Genomic DNA, 20,994 nt, shown 5'->3' with positions numbered 1-20,994 from the left:
TACATTTGCACCTGGTTATTTTCCACCAGTGGTTACAAAGCAAATGGGACACAAAAAAAGCATCAGCACAACTAAAACTGTATGAATTTTACAAATTCGTGAAACACCCACCCCGTTGGCTGTGCTGACAGCTTGGTAATAGATGCTGTAGCTCTTCTGGGGCAGCAGAGGGGCGTTCCAATAGCCGTTGTAGGTCTTGTTGTCCCCCACAGTGAAGGGCTGGGGCGAGTGGATGCCAGCAGCAGGGAACTGAGCAGTAAAGTAGTACTGGGAGTTTAAAAGCGTGGCGTTCTGGAAGTGAATGGGAACTGGGTAGCAGCGGAGGATTTCTGCTGTGCCTCGTGCTCTGCGTGGACGTTCCTCCTCCACCACCACCTGGTATGCACTGCAAACACAGAACACAAACAGAATCAGACTCAAATGGGCCATTTGAGTCTCGTAGAACACTGTTGGCATCGCTAGAGATGTTCTGGTTTGCCAGGTAGTGATGCTAAATATAAAAATTGCATCTTTATGAATGGCAGATATGTGTGTTACAAAGAGTACACCAAGGTTCTAGAAATGATCCTTCATCTAGACCAGACATAGAAGATATTTATGTAATGGAAACCTAATGTTTCCCATCCAAATATTTCAGGTTTACTCATTAAAAATGTTTTAAAAGTAATTAAAGTATTGTAATATACAGAGGCCTCAGAACATTTTCAGACATCTTCACTTTTTTACACACACGACACCAACATTCCTAATAATCAGACCCTTAATGCAGCACTCGACATAAGTGATAGTAGAAGTGCAGCTTCAACTTTTCTTGGGAAAGTTACAAAGTACAAGCCTTGCACACCTGGATTTAGGCAGTTCTTCCTGCAAAATCCTGTCAAGCTCCATATGTTCTATAAAGTTTAAGTCTGGGCTTAGGACAAGTCTCTGACTTGTCCTGAAGCCACTAAGGAGTTGTTTTGGCTGCGTGTTTTGGGTTATTGTCTCCACAGTTTCAGGTCGGGTACACTCCTCTGAAGTAGGAGTTCACCAGTCTCCCTCCACCAGTCACTTTTATGCTTCTTTTGACAAACCACAATCAAACAGTCATATTTTTTTTACTTAAGATTGTCTACCCTCTCTACTAAAAAGGCCTGCAGATGGATCCCACAGGCTCTCCCATCTCTGCAGAGAACATCTGATATTCTCTAAGAAACTGTTGGTTTCTTGACCAAGACTGAAAGACCGAGTCTTCACTTTATTGTTATAGGTTACTGAAACATTAACTTTATTCAACAATAAGTAAAAAAAATATAGACATGTATATTCATGTAAATTACATTTATATTAAATGAATAAATACAAACTCTATAGAAAAATCACTTTTGTAATTCTAAGTTGGCAGGATAGACTCAGATACACAGTGCAAGAGAAATAAGCAAAGAGACTGGACAGGCTGACGTTATTTACTTTTTCATTATTCAACAACTGAAAAGGTTAACGGCTCTTTCCATTTCCTCTCCATTCGAGCCTTGTGTTGAGCTAGATCAAAACTGCAGCCCTCTGTGCCTCTGACAGAGATGACATTGTCTCTGGGTCCGGCCACTTAGCCTGTATGTGTTAGCTTAGTATGCATCTCGCATCCACCTGTTAAATCTATTGAGTCGCTGGGTGACAAAGACTCTGATTACAGCTGCAATGGAGAATAACCAGCCGTGATTGGGGAGTAGTGTTCCATTTCCACAAGACTCATGGAAACGACAAGTTATTATCACAGAAGCTAAAGCAAAGTCACACTGTCACCATGAATGAATGAGTGAATCCTGCCATGCAACATGACGTTATACTTTCGAACACAGATTCCCTGGAGCATCCACTGGATCATTTGTTTAGAAATAAATATATAATTAAATGAAGAATTTGCACATTGATAAACTTAATTTCAACTTAAAGGTTCCCCATGAAGTTCTGAATCATCGTTAGCATCATGGAGCTATGTTCTGAAGAGTGGGTTTAGGATTTATTTTTATTTCACACACAAAGCATGCTAATGTGATCACACAGACGATGCCATATGCATTAGATAAATACTGCTGAGTAAGCAGTAGTGGTAATGTGCCTGCAAAGGACGTGAAGAAGAATACTGGCCTATCAGGGAATTATTCACTTTTAGCTTAGTAATTAACTTATTTTGTTATATTCTGTAAGCTCTGTTCATCAGATCTCAACAAACTAGTTGGACTGTCGGGCTGGCGATCTTGTTTGAGGTTTAAGAAACAGCAATATCATGAATGGACTCATTTTTTACCACGTTTTGTGAGGGAAGTATTTGGTACTGCGTGTAGCTTTTGCTGGGTTTCCTAAAACCAACATGACCAGACAGAGTTAGGTTACTCTTCAACTTACTTGACAGCTTTTCTCGATGGTCAAACTGTACAGGTTGTATTTACATGTGGCTGAGAACCTCCCTCTGTGGTCTAGTCCTGATTTAACATGGATTTTCCATGATCCAAATATGTATAATATGGAGGATACTAATGTAAACATGACATCTGATCACATACAGGAGGATTGTTAATTAAATAATATTAACTGTACAACAGTGTTTCCTGCATGACTTCCAGCTGTCACAATCACAGCTCAGACTGATTAGAAATAATATGAATACAAAAGAAAGTCTGTTCATGACTAGACTATAAAATAGTTTTGCAAATAGACATTATAATGATTGCTAAGCACTCTTATCTACACATAGCAATAATGTAATTGTATAGTCCCATATTAAAATGACAACGGGTAAGGCTGAGAAGGATGTACAGCTCAGACGACCCTGAACATTTTCCCTTGGGCTGTATTATTTAAACAAGTAGAAAAAAATATCTTTGTCACAAAAAATGCACACTGTAGTGATTGTACTGCATAGTCACAGTACAAACAGCCTTGGAGATGATCAATTGTTCCCCGCGGTTGGTACAGGATGATTAAGTGTCCCCTTGTGTGTACAGCATGTGCTCTTTAACCCTATAGTTTATCATAAGGTGCTTGCAGTGTCATTAGGAAATCCCCCTTTGCTCTTGCTGGGTGTGTCCCAATTCCTCAGAGCTCTCCTATTTAGCGCTGGGTTGGGAGGTGATGAAATATTTAATCCTGCTGAGAGTCTGCAGGAGAAATCAGCCTTTAATTACTGCTCCCTATTGAGAGCAGAGGTCAAAGAGCAGGTGGCGCTGGTACATGGGACCCACTTAAGTAGCTTCAGAGCCGCAGAGAAATTAGTGATGAAGCTGTGTGGAGGCCTCAGCCAAAACACTGATATGAGCTATTATGTGGTGATACATTTGTATATGAAACTGGATCTGCTGTGAATCATATTCCAGTACTCATCAGGTTTGTATCGCGTCACGATATAACATCAGAATGACAGACAACAGCTATATTTTGATTTTAGAGCTGAGAATCTATCACGAGTTCTAGTCACAATAAACTACAGCATGCCTAACAATTTTGTTTTTGTTTTGCTGTACAAATGTACATTCGCTCAGACGGTATCTTGCACATATTGGTACTTTATATTCCAAATCAATCTGCAGATAGTGAAATAACAACACAAGCTGGAAGCCCCTGGGTGGTTCCTTATGATATGATGATGTGACTGTGCCATGACTTAATGGCAGACACAGTATGAGTACGACTGGTTTCCTTTCCTCAGGCAAAATACTACGTGCTAAAGGCTATGAGGCTCCAAGGGTAAGAACTCTTGCAATGCGGAAAACGAAACCACGGATTCACTGCAACAAGAAACAACACTCAATATTAGAAATTTAATAAGAATGCTTTGTTCATTTCTGTAAGTGATAGAGACAATAACACCCACTTTACTAGTTTCACTTAAAGCATTTCAACCGTGGGCTGCTGTATGCGTGTAAAATATTAAAGAAGCACTATTGCACCCCTATTTTACCTCCTGCTTATAAAATGTACAACTGACTCATGGTTTTAATGTTGGCGATTTGGAAATGCAATGATTTCATTTTTTCTACCAACTACCGCTGTCATGTTAATGTGCCTTTGAGCAGCTGACACCTTGTCACCTCAAGCTGAGTTCACGATTTACTGTATGAGTCATTTTGACAGACCAGAGTCATTTAGTCATATTCTTGATTTAGTATGACACAAATGAGCAACAGAAAAACAACAGATGAACAACAGAAACACAACAAAATCATTTATATCTAATATATCATTAGATCTGACAACCAGGGAAATGCAAGTTATTTGCATTCATATCACTGATGATTATGAATTGATGGCTGCAGTATTCAGATCACGTATTAAAGTAAATGTAGAAATATAACAGTGGAAAAATATTATAGCATATTGTAACAAAAACATCCATAGTACACATACTTACAAAGAATAGTGCCTACGACCACAATGTTTTTTTTTTTTTATATTGAATCATACATATATATTGAATCAATACACTAGTTTAATATAGTTGGTTAAAGTGCAAATGAAGTAAAAGTAGCACAATTGCACTATATAAATACTACAAAAGTACAGTTTTAAGAACAAAATGTACCACAAGTAGTCAAGCAGAATGTCCTCAGTCAGTGTTATAATGCTACTGAGTCATTATTACTGATGCATTATTAATTAAGCAGTACTTTATTGTTGTAGTTGGTCGAGTGGAACTAATTTTAACTGCTTCTTAATACTACTGAGTAATTTTAATTCTAACAATTCATATTTTATGAACTGATCATAATATATTTTATATGCACAATCCTACATATTGAATGTAATGAATGAAAAATACATTTCCTTCTGAAATGTTGGTGGATGAAATAAAAATTTCAATAGAATGAAGTTGAATAAAATGGATGTACTCTTAAAAACGGTGTCCGGATACAGTACTGCAGAAGGGCAGACCTGTATTCCCGCAGTAGCACTGCAACCTGAGCTGACACCAATTAGGCCTCCTCCAGCCTTGCTGCCCGATAGATTTCAGCTCTGCCGCGATGTGACGCCAACCAATTATGGCGGATTGACTCGGAATCGACTGGATTGTGACCTGAAACTCAGATTTATTTTTCATGTGGGCTGATAGTGGGAGAACTCCAGGCTGTTTAAGGGTATGACAGAAGGGGTACGGGGAGCCCTTCAATCACTGTCTCTCCCTCTAATGCTAATCGGTCAGCTCTATATGCCTATATGTCTGATTTAAGAGCCGTTGTAAGTAACACACTTCCCCTGACCCAGCATCCTTCCTCTATTCCTCTGTCTTCTTGTTCTTTATATTTCCCTGGTGTCCAAAAAGCTATAAAGCAAACAAATTAGAAGGTGCAATAGATTACATTTGCCATTAAATCGTAAAAAGCAATGAGTTGTGTCACGTTTAGGCACAGCTATTAGCGTTTGGTATGCCGTGATCAAAGAAAGTTAGTGCTTATTTTAGAACTGTAGAAAATCATTTAACTGATTTCAGGCCATGGTTGAGTACAGATAATCTGATGCTACAGGGTGGAAACTACGCTGGTACTCCGTTTTCTCAATATGCTACTTCCAAGGCCGGAGACTGCTGTGTTTTATAGATTTTCTGTTTATGTATATGTGTGTGCGCTTGCTTAAGGCAAAGGTTAAGGCAGGAAAAGAGAGAAGGGCTGATTTAGTGGTGTGAATGATAAGGAAAGCATTTCAAATCACTTATTTCTGCAGAAGCATGTAAACATTTATGTTGTTGCTACGGAGTGAAGAGGCGTATTCTGGCCCTGACGAGAGGCCATTGCAAACATTAGTTTAACACGACATGACTGATAGACAGTTCACTAATCCTCTTAAAGGCACAGTGTCCCCTCTGGTAAAAATTGTTCCCGGCTACGCGTGTTGTCCCCAGAGATTAGAAGCCAAATCCAAGTTGGAAATGTTATACTGATTAGCAATTACACAAATATGAAAAATTGACTGCCTCCCTTGGCAGTGACATCTTCTGCCTAGATCTATCTAAAATATGATTTGACTTGAGCCTGACGGCAGGATGCTGAAGTGAAACGGACGTTTGTCGTCTGTTATGCCTTGCTTTTTTATGAGCCAGTACTATCTTGTGATCTTCCAGTGTGCTTCCCTTCCTGTATTACAGCAAAACATCTGCTGTTTGAAACTCAAATGTCTGGAGCTCTATTACCTCCCAAACCAAATCAGCGTGCAAGATTGCGTTATCAAATCAAGCTTCATGCTGCTCTGCTCTGTAGTGCTGTGGATCAGCGTTCTCCCTCGTCAAATCCCTATTTCATAGAGGCTTTAAAACTGATTTCATAAAGTGTTCAATTTCAAAATGAGCTACCCACCACTCAAGAAAAGTGATGACTACTCTTGTAACATGAGCAGTAGAACAGAACTTAATCTAACTATGGTGTGAAATTGAAGTCCTGGGTTGACAAAATGCAAACTCTTCAATCAGTTCAAAGTTTTTGACTTCAGAGATTTTCTCCGGTACCCGAGGTCATGTCACTTTCTGGAAAACATCTCTTACTGTGGACTGAAAATGTCACTTAGTAAAGCAACCTTTAGTAATGTCAACCCTCTAACCCTAACTAAGAGATGCTGGGAAATTTAGATACCTAAATTTATCACCTTACATTTTCATTCTAGGTGGAGACAGAAACATCAGCCTGCTTGTGCATCATCTTTGTCCTGCAGCCTACTCTCTTGCTACCTCCTGTGTTTTTTCAAAGATATTAAGAGTACACATGAAGGCAGTACACTGGTCTTCATGTCCTGTGAGACTTAAAAGATGTGTGTAGGTGGGAAAAAATATGCATAAAGTTTAGATGTGGAGAGGCTCTGCTGTGATCAAAGGACTCCACAATTAATTGTGAGCTGTAGTGTGCCATGTACTGAATACCACTGATGAATTTTTATCATTATCATTTTGGAAAATGTGTCTTGTGGTGCAGTCGTATTGTACTGTATTGTTCTATGTGTGCATTATTCAACATATCCCTCCTTTATATCAACAAGACTAGGCTAAATAACACAAACACAAAACTACAATCTACAGTTCAAGCACCATCTCTCTTTAAGCCGAACAAACCAATTAAAGGACAAACACCATATTAAGGATTAAGCTGTAAAGCATTAGTGAACAGTTATGGCTCAGCTCAGTCAAACAGAGTGAAGTAGGGCTCAAACTAAACTTTATGTCTCCAAAGACCAATCTCTTTCATCTGGTCCTGAGGTGAGCATGCCTTCCAACGGTAAACAAAGAGGAGCCCGGCATGCTAATTAATGGAAGCTCAGATTCATGACACTCTGTTAATTATAATTAGGGGTTTGTAATTAGCCTACTGAAAGAATGGCAGCCTGAGTAAGGCCTTCTGAATTGTACCTGCGAGAAGATTAAAAACCGATCAGTCTCTCTTTCTCGCTCAGGCCTCTCTGTTTAGTGATGGGGCATTAATCTGGGCAGCTGCACATACGGTAAACATGAGCTGACAAGCCTGACTAAAGATCTCCAGGCTGTAATCTTTAAAGGACTCAGAAGAGTTGACAGTGTAAAACTGAGTTTTACAGCAAGCAATAGTGTTTATCACTCCTCATGTGAAGAATTTAAGTCACTTCCTCTGGTCCTAGAGGCTGAAAGCACATGCCACGGAAGGCCAACAACATAAACTGGTAATAACACCACTCATAACATGGACAATTTTATAATATTGGATGAGTGCTAACTGCAAATTCACTGTGGGTCAAAAATACAAAGGCATGTGTCACCTTTTATAGAGCTACATAGAGGTACCTGCAATCCCAATGGAGGATTGTGTTTGATATATGATATATGACATATATATATATATTATGTATACAATATAATAAATAAATCATTTAACATTAATATATCATCAACTGTCTTTTTTTTTCAGTCCCAGCGACTGTTTCCCAACAACTTGCCATTTAAACAGACCAGACATGGTGCTTCCCTAAAAATGTCTAATACATGTAGCATCAAACGAGCAGTAATCCTTCGTACCCCCAAGAAGCCTGTGGTGGCTCGGTGTGGGCAGCCCGGTACATTAAACACATATAAAGGCAAGAGATCCTGAAGCTAGCCTTGGCTGCACCAGGCTTTGTTCTCATCTTCAAAGACTGTGCTTCTTTTTCACAGCATCAAAATCCACAAACAGATCTCAGAAAATGAGATACGTACTGTAAGGTACTGAATTCCTTGGCAACTTTTCTTCAAGGCGGGGTACTAATAAAAACAAGCTCTTTGATAATTTTTTTGTTGTTGACGGTGATTCCTAGTGTGTTAATATGCTGTTCTCTTGTGTTTACTCTATGTTGTGTGTATATGTGTGTGTGTGTGTCTTATGAAATCCTACCTTACGGGCGCCCCTCTGCTCTGGGCAGGTTTAAGCAGTACTGTGACGGTGCTGTCTGTTTGGTTCAGTGACGTCTCCTGGTCGTATGCCGGCATGGAGGGAGCTAAGAAGCAAAGTTAACACAGTTCACGTTTGATCAACATCGAGTTTTATCATGTTTCCGCTACTACAAGTCATTCATCTCGGCAATAAATACAAAAACTCCAAACCAGTTTTCTCGCTTTTACACTGAGCACTTACCGCTTTTTCATTCATTCATAATTGAATCACAGACTATAGCAATAACAGTGGAATGAAACATTTGCTGCTGTCACAAAAGTATTTACAGTATGTGGCTAAAGGAAAATGTTCGTAGTAGTGCATAAGCATTGCAAAAATAACTGTATAAAAAAAGAAAAAGCTGTCATGTCATCTATATCAAACACAGCAGCAACAAGCACAACCAGCCGAAACTAGTAGCACTATTTGTCTGACCAATCAGGCAGTTCTGCTAAATCTAATGTGACCAAATAGCAATGAAATTAATTAACCTGTACACCTCATTGGATATATGTATTAGAGCTCATATATTAGTGGTTGAGGGCATGTATGCACAGTTCATTTCATATGTTGAAAAGCAGTACAGTACAGTAAAACTAGAAGTATCTAACTTAACTAAGAGTTATGAGTACATTAATGTTCTCCTTCACACATTTAGACATAAAGAAATCCAGTGCCAGTGAGGGATACACTTCTTGTTTGACATCTACTGTAACTGGCAATCCTGTTGACCCTGCTGACCTGAAATCTTGGTGGTGAACTGGGTGATGACAGGGGGGCCGTAGCCCTTAGCTGTGCTGGCGCGCAGTGTGAAGGAGTACGTAGAGCCCGGGTAGAGGCCTGTGAACATGTGGGTGGTCTCGTTGCCCAGCTTCACTACCTTCCCACTCTGGTTGGAGAGGTCCAACTCAGGGTCAAAGGAACTCACTGCCTTATAGGAGATCTAGAAAGGAGAGAAACACATATTCTTAGAGTGACCTCTGGTACTCCATTTTCAGCTCTGTGTAGCTGAGGAGCATTTGTATTCATGCAGAGCAAATATTTCATGTTGGAAGCTTCCATGTAGCTCAGCAAACATTACTGTACTCACTCTGTTAAAATTCTGCATCCCACTTACAGTATGGACTCAATTTTAACTGCTATCTTCACTCTACTCAGTAAGACCTAAATGCCATGAAACAATTTTGTATTTTATGTTGTACCTGTCTATACACTGCCCAAATGAATTCAATCAATTAAACAGTGAGAGCTGGAGGATATGGTTAAAATCTAAATTACTTCTATAAATGTAAATGTAAAATGTAAACATTTTTGTGTAGCACACATTTCATTCAATACTATTTTATGTTAAATTAGAGGACAACATATTAGAAGCACCTTGAGTTGTCCAAAAAAAAAGGTGTCACTTTGCAATAGCAAATATGTTTTTCATGCTGTTTGAATTGCATTTATAATACTTATCCAGCACAATAGTGTTGTTAATTAATGACATACTAAACAAGGCTGTAAAATAAAGATCTATGCTTAGTGCTTAGACAGTTAAAGCACTTGTAAAAGCTAGGGCAAGACTGAGGGATTATACATAACAGTTATAATCTTGTGTTTTAGCTCTCAGTTTATTTCTGAGCTTCTGACTTGATGTCAACAAGGCATTATGCTGTAAAACCAGAAGTAGATACTGTATTTTACAACCAGAGCTGCTGCAAGCTTGTGATTTCAAGGAGAGAGGAAATACACTTAATGTATTCCTTCTCCATTAATAAACACCGGGAGCTCTGGAGGGAAGCATTAAGGTGAGTGTTTTTGCTAATATCCATTTTGAATAAGTCTAAAGTCCCACTTTAAGAAAATGCCTCAGCTCGTAAAGGAAAACCTCCATTATAATTCCAATTAAGGAACACAAAGGGAGTTTGAAGTGCTGCATAATTTGTGTCCATCAAGTTTTGAAATGCTTCGAAGCCTTCTCATTTAGTCTTTGTCTGTGAAATGATTCTGTGACGCTAAATCTTATATCCTAACATTACAGGGACAGGGATTTGAAATGACTTGTCAACACTGGGCACATGGACAAGGTTTTTACAATTATAAAAGAACTGCTGGGGAAATAATAGAGAGTATTTAAGCAAATTCTTTTCATCTTGCTTGTAACTAACTAACTAACTCTAACTCAACCACAAAAATCAAATTTTTGTATTAATTGTAAATAGTAATTTTTGTTTTAAATGATTCAAATCACAATTCAAGGTTCCAGGTTTTATTTAAATATTGCAGTAGGTAATCCACTCAAGTAACAAATGGATTACCTGTTAGTACTTACAGTATTTTTAGTATATGGGGTAGCTATGGGGTGCACAGTGTTGATCTACTACACTAATTCTACTTCACAGTTAGTTTTTCTTGGTAAATGTTAATGATGAACAAGAAATAAATGATAAAGTCTGCTACACACTTTTAAAGATGCTCGCTCATGTCTGTTTGAAAAGTTGCCAATAAAATAGCATTCACAGAACTCGGTCAAAAAGGAATAGAGCTGAAATCTCTTTGATATCAGGCCTTGTCAGACGTATTTCACTTTGACTCCTTTGATAATGTCAAATCAAAGCAAGGTCCTGACTTATAAGAAGCAACTTCTGGGAAATACCGGCAGAATACATTTTGGGTTACTGTCTTAAACCAGAGTCAGACTGCAGCTGCGTGAGAGGAAGACACCTGGAGCAAGCTGCTGGCTCACTAGATTTTCCTCATGTGCACCCTCTTTAAGACAGGGTGAATTTAAACACTCCATCTTAGTCTAGGCGAAACCTGTAATAATGCTTTACTGTGTATTAAATACCAGGATGTCAGTGACTTATTTCTTATTTAACTAGAAACATTACTATACTGTTAATGCTTTCCGCCCTGAGACAGAGAGAAATAATTGCTGCAGAGTGTGAATATAATAGCCTGGAGTGGGTATTTTAAGGGAAACACATTTGCCCCAACATAAAGATGAGTGAACCTGACAAAGCAACAATGCAAACCATACCATTTTCTCTAAATGCTTTTACTTGTACCATGAAATTTTAAAAAGAGAAACTACAAAAATATGCTGCACTTAAAGTGATTAAATGTGTGGTAAACCTTCCGTTTTTATGGACATTGTTTTCCTGCACTCTGCAAGCACCTCTAAATGCCACGCAGCTGTGGACAGGACACAACACTGCACTATACACACTTGAATAAACACGGATGTGTGATGATTCTGATTTACTGACTGGGACTTTCCTGTCTCGACTGATTTGTATGTGTGCTGCTGTGAGAATATATCTGGTTTTACATTTCGTTCTCCTCAGTCACCTCCGCAACATTTACAGCATCCCTGATTTCATTGCTTCTACCAGTCGATCTGTGCTCCACGTATGAGAAACAACCATGTCAGCGTTTGCTAACCTAGTCAAAATACCAAGCATGAGCAAACAAGAAGGAGAATCAGTCTGTGGGAAACGCTGGAGGATTACTTCCTCCTTAAGCTGGTTAGGATCAATGTGTACACAAACTGTGTGTGTGTGTCTGTGTGTGTGTAAAGGCTGTTTCTATTATTCAAGACTCAAGGCAGCTCCTGGACAAGGTTGGCAGGGACTGTGTCAACATTTGCTCGGTGCTGAATTGAGATATGTATTTTAGAGACAGTACTTTTTCACAGCGTCTATGTGTCAGAGGACAGAAGATGATGGTTTACAGCTTTACAGCTCATTTTTTAGAACTATTCAACACACTAAAGTTGTATAGGCTCAAACGCCGAACTGTAACTTTAATGAACTTATTCAGATTCCAGCTGTTCCACAAATATAATGTCTAAAAAAGCCTTTAACAGTTCACTTTAATACATGCACATACATTAATAAGGCATTCAAAGAGTCAACCATGACTATTAGCACCAATTAGCACAAAATAAAATAGAACAAATACAGCTGTTTGCAGCTGTTTGGTCGTAAAGTACTGGAAACAGTAGATGAAGCTGGAGCAACATCAAAGTGGCCCCAGGAAATAACTCTTTGTACCAGTAGGTGGTGCCAGTCCAAAAACTAGTCTGACAGATGCTCACTAATGGGCTGACGTGTGTCAAGGCCCTAAGCCTGAAAACTATGTGACCAGGTTTTAGACTGAAAGAATAAAGAGGTCCATTGAATTGAAATGTAATACTGGAATACTGGTTCAGCAAACCAGTGCTCCACTGACCATCACGCTAAGAGATGGAGGAGAGAAAAACAGCTTGATATCGGGAGCAGGTGTGTTTATCACTCCATAGGATGCTCAGTATTTAACATTTTGCTAACCCTGGTGTTTGTGTTTGTGTACCTCATACTGAGTGATGATCCCATAGGTCTGAGCAGGTTCTCTCCACTTCAGGATGATCTTCTCCTCGTAGGCACTTCCCTGAATGGACTCCAGAGGTACAGCGCCTGGCACTGTGGGAAATTACCAGACACATTTGCTTCTCAAAAGAGGTAGTAGAGTGGAAATGTTCAAGGTAGAAATGAGTTTAGAAAATGGGTAAATAGCAGGATTTCCTTGATATATATTTATTGATATTTTATTCTATTTGCTTTGTTAAGTTAAAGAAGTTCCAACAAAGCTTTAGTCTTTTCTATTATGATTTACTCAGCGCAACTCTTCATGCTGAAGTGTGTAAACAATCAATAAAATAGCTTTTCAAGGACCTACAGTACACAAATGACCATCAGTCACGTCAAAGGCATCTTAATAGGAATTTGCTGGATTATTTGAAGCCGTCGTCACTAAAAACAAACTTTAAAAGATGTTTTACAGCAAAACTGAACCTTTTTCGCATAAATGAAAATGTGTTGCAAACAAAGATAAACTAGTAACCTCGCGGGAATAGCACAAATCTTAATCTCTCTTCGGTGTTTACTTGTAGTGACACACTGCAGAAGAGATCTGGTCCTACAGCTCCTCACGTGAATTGCTTTCATTTTGCAAGCAAAACACAATGATGAGGAAACTTTTTTTTTTTTTCCCAAGATTTATCTTCAACAATGCAACTGCAGCGACACCCCGTCTGTACACTGTATCCCACGGGACCCTGAACACACAGATCCACACAGCAGCCAGATAGTGAGAAACAGTTGCCACTTTCAAGTTTCCAAACACAGATATCTGAGCCAGACATGACAAGACTCTCTTTTCGTCAGCTGAGTCTGTTTGTTATCAGGCGGCCGGGGTTCCTTGAGACTTCTATAGAGTTCATTTCCTGTGTCGGCTGAGGCAACACAGAAGATCTTTCATCTTTGAAGGAGGTGCAACAACTATACAACGCAGAGGCTTGTTGTGTGACTCTCATGCTCTGCTGGAAATTATTTGGAAAACCCCAAACTTGTCCTTAGTGTACGCTGTTGATGATCAGGTGAGACCATCCATACTAACAATTCAAATGTTGATTGAGCCTCTATGCTCATCTCTCTTTTACTCTTCTGTAAATAGCAATATAAACCTCACATAAATATTTTATTGAGCTTGATAATTTCCTGTTGAATTTTAGATTATGCTGTATTCTACACCTCTCCCTTAAGATTTATAGGTTAATAATATATATCTCTATAATATATTGTTTATGACACGTTACAATGGAGCTGTAAGTAAGTGTGTTCACCAATGTATATGTCATCAATTATTAATCACACCAAAGAAAATCTATAACTGGTCTCTAAGCAGTAATAAATGTTTATTAACACACTATAATATAGTTTGAATTGATCTAAAATCAGTTTAACAGCTACTTGTATCATCCTTCCCATATCACACTCACCGTCCTCATCAGTCTGAACTTCCAGCTCGGTGCTCTCCTTGACCCCCTTCCAGGTTTCGCAGCACCAACTTCACGCTGAGGTTGGTGTAGGGCGTCAAGTTGTGGATGGTGTGCTGAGGATCACGGCTCTGGGTGTCGTAACACACCTCCTCCCGGGTCTCCTCCTTGCCGGCCACCCTGGAGCGGTACTGGACGGTCAGGTTGTAGCTGTGGCAGCGGGTCACATTGTAGCCCAGAGGCTCCCAGCGCACCGTCACCTGTTTGGACTGGATGTCCACCACTTCGAGCTTTTGTGGGCCATGCATGGGCTCTAGAGGGGTGGACAGAGAGTGAAATGTGAGGATACATCTAGATAATCGGTTAGGCCATTGGAAATGGCTGGTAGAGCAAGATAGTTTCAATAAATAAAGAATTACTGAGGTCTGTGCCCAGGTACACAGCAGACCGTGTTCCTTTGGGTCAAATCTACTACAAGATTTTTCATAACCCTTGAGACCTGGTCAACATTTTTATTCACACTGAAATATTATGCCCTCTGTTTGGAGTTCATATTTCCAGGATATATTTGAACATTTCAAAGCTGCAGCCTGATACTGAGCATTGCTACATCCCATCACCGTTGCTAACTCGGTCTCACAGCAGCTGCATACATCAAGACAGCACAGGTTTGCTGGTGGAAACCGTCAGCAGGAGGTGTATCATCCCTTCAGAGCGTGCCGTTCCTCTGCTCCTTCTACCTTGTCCTCTGCCTTTTCCTCTCTCGTTTCCATCTCGCCCAGTGGCGGTCAACTATTAGCGCCACACTGATACAGACTCAGCCAGCCTGTCAATCCAGGCAGGACACAACCCCACTGCCATCCTATCACCTCTAATCACATACACTCCCTGTCTTGCTTTTTTTCTTCTACTTTTTCCATTTTCTCTCTACTTCTGTTTCCTTTCCCTTCATCTCTTCTCTCCTTCTCTGTCTATCTCTTTTTCTGTGACTCTCTTATTGCTCTTTCCTGCTCTCTCTCTCTCTCTCTCTCTTTCTCTTCACCTCCGCTCTCTGTTTTCCTCGTCTGCTTTCCCCTCTTGCTCTCTCTCCTTTCCTACGGGAGGGAAGCAGCCCATGCACAAGGTAATGGGATCAATTTCCATTCCAGGTTAAATTCGCAGTCCATTTCTCTGGAACTTAACACTTTACCACCTATTAGGAAGAGCCAGGGCTCAATTTCCCTGTTCCCCAGGAGACACAGTCCAGCAATTCAGAGGCAGCAACGGCAGCCATGTTTAACATTCTGGAGGTGCATCGGGGGAGACTGGACTGAAGCTGCAGCACGCTGTTCATTTCTACAGACTGTGCAAAGGACATGACAAACAAGCATGAATCTGCAAACAACCCTGTTAACATTTTGATGCCCCTTAATGTTTATTTTGTTAGGTTTCTACGTGCAGCAGACACCCACTGAAATACAATGTGCAGCAGATCAAATTTCGCAGTGAATCGTTGAAAATTAACTTATGGTGATATGAGCCAAAGTTATTTTGCAGTGCTACAGAAGAGCTACAAGACACAAATGAAAGGGTTTCGGGGAATTAGGTCATGACTTATGACATGTCAGAGGTTTGTACAGTACAAGTGAGAAAGGATAACGCAATAAGAGAAACAGTGAGAGAAAAGAAGGCTGCTAGTTGAATGAAAAATGGAACACACTGAGATTTCACAGGGAGAAACAACGGATGTGATCTCTCCTGTGCTTTCATAGAGAATAAAATATCATTAGAAGGGCCCGAAGGAGGCAAAGGAAGCACTGTTGAAGAGAGATGGGGGGAGGGAAATCGATGTGTAGCATACAGTACATGAAACGTACACAAAGGGCTACAAATGATCAAGTAGTGAATGTCAGGAAAAAATCTTTCCTAAAGGAAAAACATAGGTGATCAGCTTCTGTTTAAGAAGGATTGTCACTACTATTCTCCACAAATGAAGCACATGAACAAAATCCTTGACAGAGGATCTGCTTTTATAAGAATTTAAACAAAATATCTAGTTTTGTTGACTGGCTTAGGGGTTAAATAGAGGTTAAAGCTTGGAGAAAAGTTCTTAATATACTCTGAGAGAACTTTCTTTGAAATACTATGTTGAGGTACTTTGAATTTGTGTGTCATCTTTGATAAGGGTCTCGTAGCAGTACTGACCTTCAGTGATTGTTAATCTTGAAAAGAAATGTTCATCTTTGGTGAAGACTGGTATGTGAGACATCAGCCTTCAAAATTATTAGCTGCAGACTCAACTAATAAACTACTCAGAGGCAGTAACAACACATTATAGTAGAATCAAATAAAAGTAGTGACTGACAAAGTGGTCCACCATTTTAAACAAATGCAACCGCACTGAAAAAGCAGATTTTAACATAGAAATGTGCAGAACTGCCAAAGGAAAACAGGCCTCTTCGAATTGGTTGCAATGTTGGGAAAGCCATGCAGAAAATAGAACGTTAAACCCCTTTATTTGTGGAACTATCTGTTGGCCGCACTCAGTGGGCAACGGTTACACTAAAAGCACAGAGAATTGCAGGGTGGCCAGGCACAGAAATCAAATTAAACCAGATGCTCTCAAAGTGACAAATGCACCAAAGTGTGAATCTCAAGCAGACATGCACAAGCAGCTGGGAGGGAAGTTTCATTTCTGGAGCGTTCAAGGAGAATGTCACAATCCCATCTTCTTGGAACATCATAGATAATGTCCAGTGCAACCTAATTTTGGTGAAATGGAGAGATGCCAACAAGCATGGGAAAGGCTTGTGGAAAATATAATTGTGGGGAGAAATAGACCGTGCCTTATAAAGAAGAAGAAAAATGAATTACAAGAAAGCAATTATTTATCCACATATACATTTGAATTAGGTGTTTTTTTGCATGTGGTAAGAACATGAGACACATATTTTGGGGAGAAAATATGACTCTAATATCTTTTCAGTACGGCAGATATTTCTAGTGGAATAGAGTTATAATAATAGCTATGAGAGCATCCCTTGGAGCAGGAAATTACTGAGGTCTATCTTATGCCAGGCCACACAGAATGAACCTGAGTGAGAGCCAGATTGGTATTCCAAGCAGTGGACAAATTATTACCTGCCCCACACTCACCAGTGTAATTGAATAATTTGAATTTGACATTTACATAGAGCTATTAGTGATTTTTGGTCATTACAGCATGACATTTAAATAATGTTTTTAGAAATTATCAGCACATTACTGCCCCTTGTTAATTTGAACAGGCCCTGCATACACACCACTGCAGCTCGAGTGATAATATGATTTCCCAAAACATGAAGCACAAACAACAAATAACCGAATGTTGCAGCCGTCTGTCCTGGAGGGGGCTTCAAATGGTGCACTTAGCCCCTGGGTAGAGGCAGACATTAGTCCTGGATGAAAGGAAACAAATTGGGCATGTCCGGAGCACAGCCACTTTACTGCGAGACAAGTGTGGTATGTGTGTGTATAAGGGGGTGAGTCTGTGCTTGTTCTTGTGTGTTTATGGAGTGTCCACACACATGCACAGAAGCACAGCATCTCTGTGCCTATGTGTACAGAAGACAATTTACTTATCAGATCTTCCTCAGGCTTCGCACAGTACGAGTCTCTCAGAAAGCCCGGATCTTTATCAGATCCACATCGATTAAGAGCAGAAAAGCCCGGTGCTGGCACAGACTTCCATCTCCCTGCTCAGCAAACAGAACCAGGAGGGGGGAAAGAAAAGACGACTTCTCCAATGATTAGAAACCCCCAGCAAGTCAAGTCTGAGCCCAGTCTCCATCTCATCAGGAAGAAACAGCGCACAGGTTGAGGAGAGAGAGGAGGGAGCCTTGTTGTTTGGAAATGAAAAAAGACAAATGCCTCGACTTTCACAGGATGGCATGTAGACTGTCGGGTTCCTTGACGGAGAATGTCAGCCGGGACTCTTCACACACAGGCGCCTTCATCGAAGACAGTACCAAAACAACATGACAGCGGTGAAGATTAAATCCTGGTCGGAGGGCTGTTTTCATGTAAAGTGTTCCATTCTAGGCAGTGAGGCCTGATATTGCCATCACTTATCTCTCCATTGCTGTGTGTTATTCACTCTGTTCTGTTGAAGCTGGGTGGGCTGGGAGGCGAGCACATTTGTTTGCCACTTTCTATTACATCTCAGTGATAGCACTGAGGCCATTGAGGTAATGACATGGGTTTTACACTTAGGAAATCATTTTCATATCCCACAGAAGCGAGCCGTAATGATAGCTTTTGATAACCGACAATCAAAGCTCCATCACCCTCCTAGAGTGCTCCTCTATGCAATCCTCTGGAGGAAGAGAAAGAGAGGGAGGGAGGGCGGGCGTTAAGAGAGAGAGATGGAGGGAGTCAATGTGTGGGTGGATGGGTGGGTGATTGAATGAAGAATGCTATGACAGAAGAGAGGAGGGGACAGAGGTGCCAAGGTTTTTGTTACCTCCATCAAATGCAACAAGTAAAATGAGGCCTTGGGACTGACGTGTGTACACAGGTTATAATTGATAGCACTTTAAAGGCACTGTACACGGACCTCTCGTGTTCCAATATCACCCTATACGCCCATTACAAAGTCAGAGACAAATGTGCTCAGGACACACACGCACAGGCACTTAGCCCATACCTTGGGGGTGTGGATAATCACAAGGATTTATTGAATGGTGTTGGTCGCTCCTCACTCTATCAAGTCCTTCTTTATAGGCCTCATGATAAATGGGACTGCCATGATGGGTGAGAATGAGGGGCGGAGGGTGCTACAACATGCAGGATCGAATTGAAACCACAGAATGATGCCCCAGCGCTGCACCGGGCTGCGCTGCCACCGAGCCCGATGAACCCCCCGAAGCTGTAGGGGTGGAGATGAATGGGTGAATGCCTTTTTATTTTACAGCTCAGAATCAAAGAAAGAAAGAGCAGATGTGTGAGAGGGAAGTAAGATACACTTTACCAACACAGGAAGATGATACATGACAAGACCCAAGACTGTCAAGTTATACGAAGCCAGGGGTTCTCTTTTCCATGACCAACCAGCCTATGTTGCACAACTAACAACCGTGTGAGTACAGATATTCTGCACAGCTGCACACAGCTCTCTATAAATACTCCCACTAGCATTCCTGATAATACACACACACATATATATTAGCATTGTATTGTATTGAATCAGTAATTTCATGAATTATTAATGACTTCTTACTTCCATCATGTTTTGCAGCACAGTTCAGTAGTTTAAAGCCCACTCAAGCTAAAAGGGGTTATACAGTTTATATATGACAGCAACATTAAGTGGGGTGCAGATAAAGTACCATGTTCCAGAGTACAAATGTGAAGTATTTCAGAAAATGGTGTCATTGCTAAAGAATCTTCTAAAGGAAGCAAAGCAAATACCCTCTGCTTGCTTTTGCTTTAAATACAAAGCGTTTTCAGCTGCAAGATCTAATGGAAACAGAATAAATAAATCAATATTAAGAGAATAAAAATGTTAGTAGGTCATCTTTTCTATCACTGACCATTTAGAAGGACTAAAAGAACAAACCCAACCAGTGTTTCTCGAGGGCAAAAGGTGAAGGGAAGCGAGTCCACCAAATGAATGAAAACAAATGGACAGCCAGTTGATGGGAAGAGCCGAGGCAGCGGAGGTGGAACTGGTTAAATCAATCTTTCATTTCGTTTCCACCGATATGCTGTGTAGTGATTGGGGTCAGAGTGACAGGTAGCATGACCTTCCTCCTCCTCCACCTGTCTTTACACGTACGTACACATGCCCACACAGCCGTCTCCCCTGTCAGACCAGCTTTGTTTTTTGTTTTTACTTGTGTGTGCTCCAGGGGAAAATGCCTGTAGTTAGTGCTTACAAAGGGAAAGAACACAGGCCTTCATTTACCGACAGGGACATAATCTCTACAGGAGCATTGGGAGGTTACCAAGGTGATTTTTCAACTTCAACACTCCCCAGATGGCCCGTGTGGCATCGTCATTTGTCGCCAAAAACCTGCATGTCGCACTCAACTCAGGGTGTTGCCCAGAGTGTAAATCAAAGTGAAGCGCTTGACTTTGTGAAATGGCTGCTACATTTTCTGAACCACCTACATAGGAGATATATGGCATCCACACTATGATCCAACTACATATCTAGGTGGGAGAGTACAGGGAATAAATCGCAGCCTTCCTGACGTTCCCGTCCTTTAGTTGAGGAAGAGACGCAGAAATTTACTTGAGTTAGAGTTATACAAGCAGACTGAATGAGAGCTTCCTGGACGTCTAGCAAGGGGAGTGGGACATCTATAATTCAGCAAAGGGATGGAGAAAATCTGTGACAAAAATTACAGCAGATAGACCATGAATAATTAAACATGGAGAATAGAAACATTTAAAGACCCTGAGAAGCATTTCAGTTCAAATTTAAAAACAGCACACAAAAGGATCTTCCAAGCCTGACTAAACTACCGCTACTTATCATTCTCATGAGGCTTAAGAGCGGAGGATACAAACAACCTCACTGATAATTGTTTGTGAGGAGCTGAAGAGGCAGCTCCAGTAAGGAGAAGCTAAGTTTATTCGAGTGTCACCAGAGTATCATTTGTGCACATCTGTTCTCAGCCTCTCAATTCTTTCATGTAGGGGGAATAGATGGATGGAATGATGGTGATGAGGGAAATAATAATAATGAAACAGCTATAAAAACAGAGCCTCTCTCTCTCTTTCCTTTCCGACAGCAGTTATTTGAAGACATGTCCTTGAAAAGAACACAATTTGCCA

General features: G+C 40.5%; 1 protein-coding gene across 1 annotated transcript in view; it reads right to left on the bottom strand.

Annotated features, from left to right (window-relative positions):
• LOC113171312 (protein tyrosine phosphatase receptor type M) overlaps positions 1–20,994 on the bottom strand; it is a 125,926-nt gene that overhangs the window by 47,423 nt on the left and 57,509 nt on the right. Inside the window, 6 exon segments of the mRNA XM_026373602.1 lie at positions 112–385; positions 8,355–8,457; positions 9,135–9,336; positions 12,732–12,841; positions 14,200–14,239; positions 14,241–14,509. Coding sequence (XP_026229387.1) covers positions 112–385; positions 8,355–8,457; positions 9,135–9,336; positions 12,732–12,841; positions 14,200–14,239; positions 14,241–14,509 — 998 coding nt within the window.

The sequence above is a fragment of the Anabas testudineus genome, chromosome 17 (genome assembly GCF_900324465.2).
Source record: "Anabas testudineus chromosome 17, fAnaTes1.2, whole genome shotgun sequence".
In the NCBI taxonomy this organism is placed as follows: Eukaryota; Metazoa; Chordata; class Actinopteri; order Anabantiformes; family Anabantidae; genus Anabas; species Anabas testudineus.
This window is presented reverse-complemented; position numbering and strand designations above follow the sequence as displayed.